Source organism: Gekko japonicus, unplaced genomic scaffold (genome assembly GCF_001447785.1).
Source record: "Gekko japonicus isolate JY-2015 unplaced genomic scaffold, Gekko_japonicus_V1.1 scaffold5460, whole genome shotgun sequence".
Classification (NCBI taxonomy): Eukaryota; Metazoa; Chordata; class Lepidosauria; order Squamata; family Gekkonidae; genus Gekko; species Gekko japonicus.
This window is the reverse complement of record NW_015168828.1, coordinates 46,349-47,513: the sequence shown is the minus strand read 5'-3', so window position 1 is coordinate 47,513 and position 1,165 is coordinate 46,349. Positions and strand designations below refer to the sequence as shown.

Here is a 1,165-nt window from a genome sequence, read left to right as displayed (position 1 = left end):
CACTAACCAGGGACGACTCTGCTTAACTCTTGAGATCGGGCTAGCCCGGGCTCCATGTTGGTGCAGAGATGGTTTGCCACCATCTGCCTCTGCATAGCAACCCTTTGGCGGTCTCCCATCCGAGCGCTAACCAGGGACGACTCATGATTAACTCTTGAGATCGGGCTAGCCCGGGCTCCATGTTGGGGCAGAGGCGGACTCCCATCCGAGCGCTAACCAGGGACGACTCATGCTTAACTCTTGAGATCTGACGAGATCGGGCTAGCCTGGGCCATCCAGGTCAGGGCAATAATGAAATGCTGTCAAGTGACAGCCATAGGGCTTTCAAGGCAAAAGACATTCAGAGGTGGGTTGCCCTTGCCTGCCTCTGCAGAGCAGCTATGGTGTTCCTTGGTGGTCTCCCTTCCAAATACCCAAGCATGAAGTGTTTTATGAAAAAGATCTATAGCCTTAGATAGCACCTTGTCTTGAAACATTCCACCCATTCCAAAAGGAAGAACATTTCATTAGCGCTTTTTCGGCATTTTTCATGCCTTCGTCATCTCTTCCTCCCGGCACGCACCCTCCTACAACACGGCCGACGTACGCTGGCTAAAGAGAGACCGATTCGATCCTCGCCGAAACTTTGGACGCCCCGACGAATCGCGTAATGTGTTCTTTTCCCCTCCAGGAGTTTGCAGATTCCCTTGGGATCCCCTTTTTGGAAACCAGCGCAAAGAACGCCACAAATGTAGAACAGTCTTTCATGACCATGGCCGCTGAGATCAAAAAGCGGATGGGCCCTGGAGCGACCGCCGGCGGTGCCGAGAAGTCGGTTAAAATCCAGAGCACTCCAGTCAAGCAGTCCAGCGGGGGTTGCTGCTAAAACTCACCTCCCCCTTTTTGTCTCTCAACAACGAATCCGAACCCAACCGAAAATTTAGAAAAGCGAAACAAAACGATTAAAAAAAACAAAGCCCGAATTGTACTGTATGTAGCTGCACTACAACAGATTCCTTATCGTCTCCACAAAGGTCACCAAAAGGGCAGAGATTTTAAAAGTGCAATTCTTACTTTTTTTTTCCCCCCCCCCCCCCATCGATAAAAGCTAACTTCATTTTCAGAAACGTGTTAAACCATTTTTCCCCTTGTGTGTGTGTGTGCCGGTTTATGAAAAAAAAAAGTG

General features: G+C 49.8%; 1 protein-coding gene across 1 annotated transcript in view; it reads left to right on the top strand.

Annotated features, from left to right (window-relative positions):
* The window catches only part of RAB1A (RAB1A, member RAS oncogene family), a gene marked incomplete at its 5' end in the record, with an annotated part of 4,484 nt that extends 3,546 nt beyond the window's left edge, over positions 1 to 938 (top strand). Inside the window, one exon of the mRNA XM_015415743.1 lies at positions 671 to 938. Coding sequence (XP_015271229.1) covers positions 671 to 865 — 195 coding nt within the window. The remainder of the gene's footprint in view (positions 1 to 670) is intronic.
* Between the last annotated feature and the right edge of the window lie 227 nt (positions 939 to 1,165).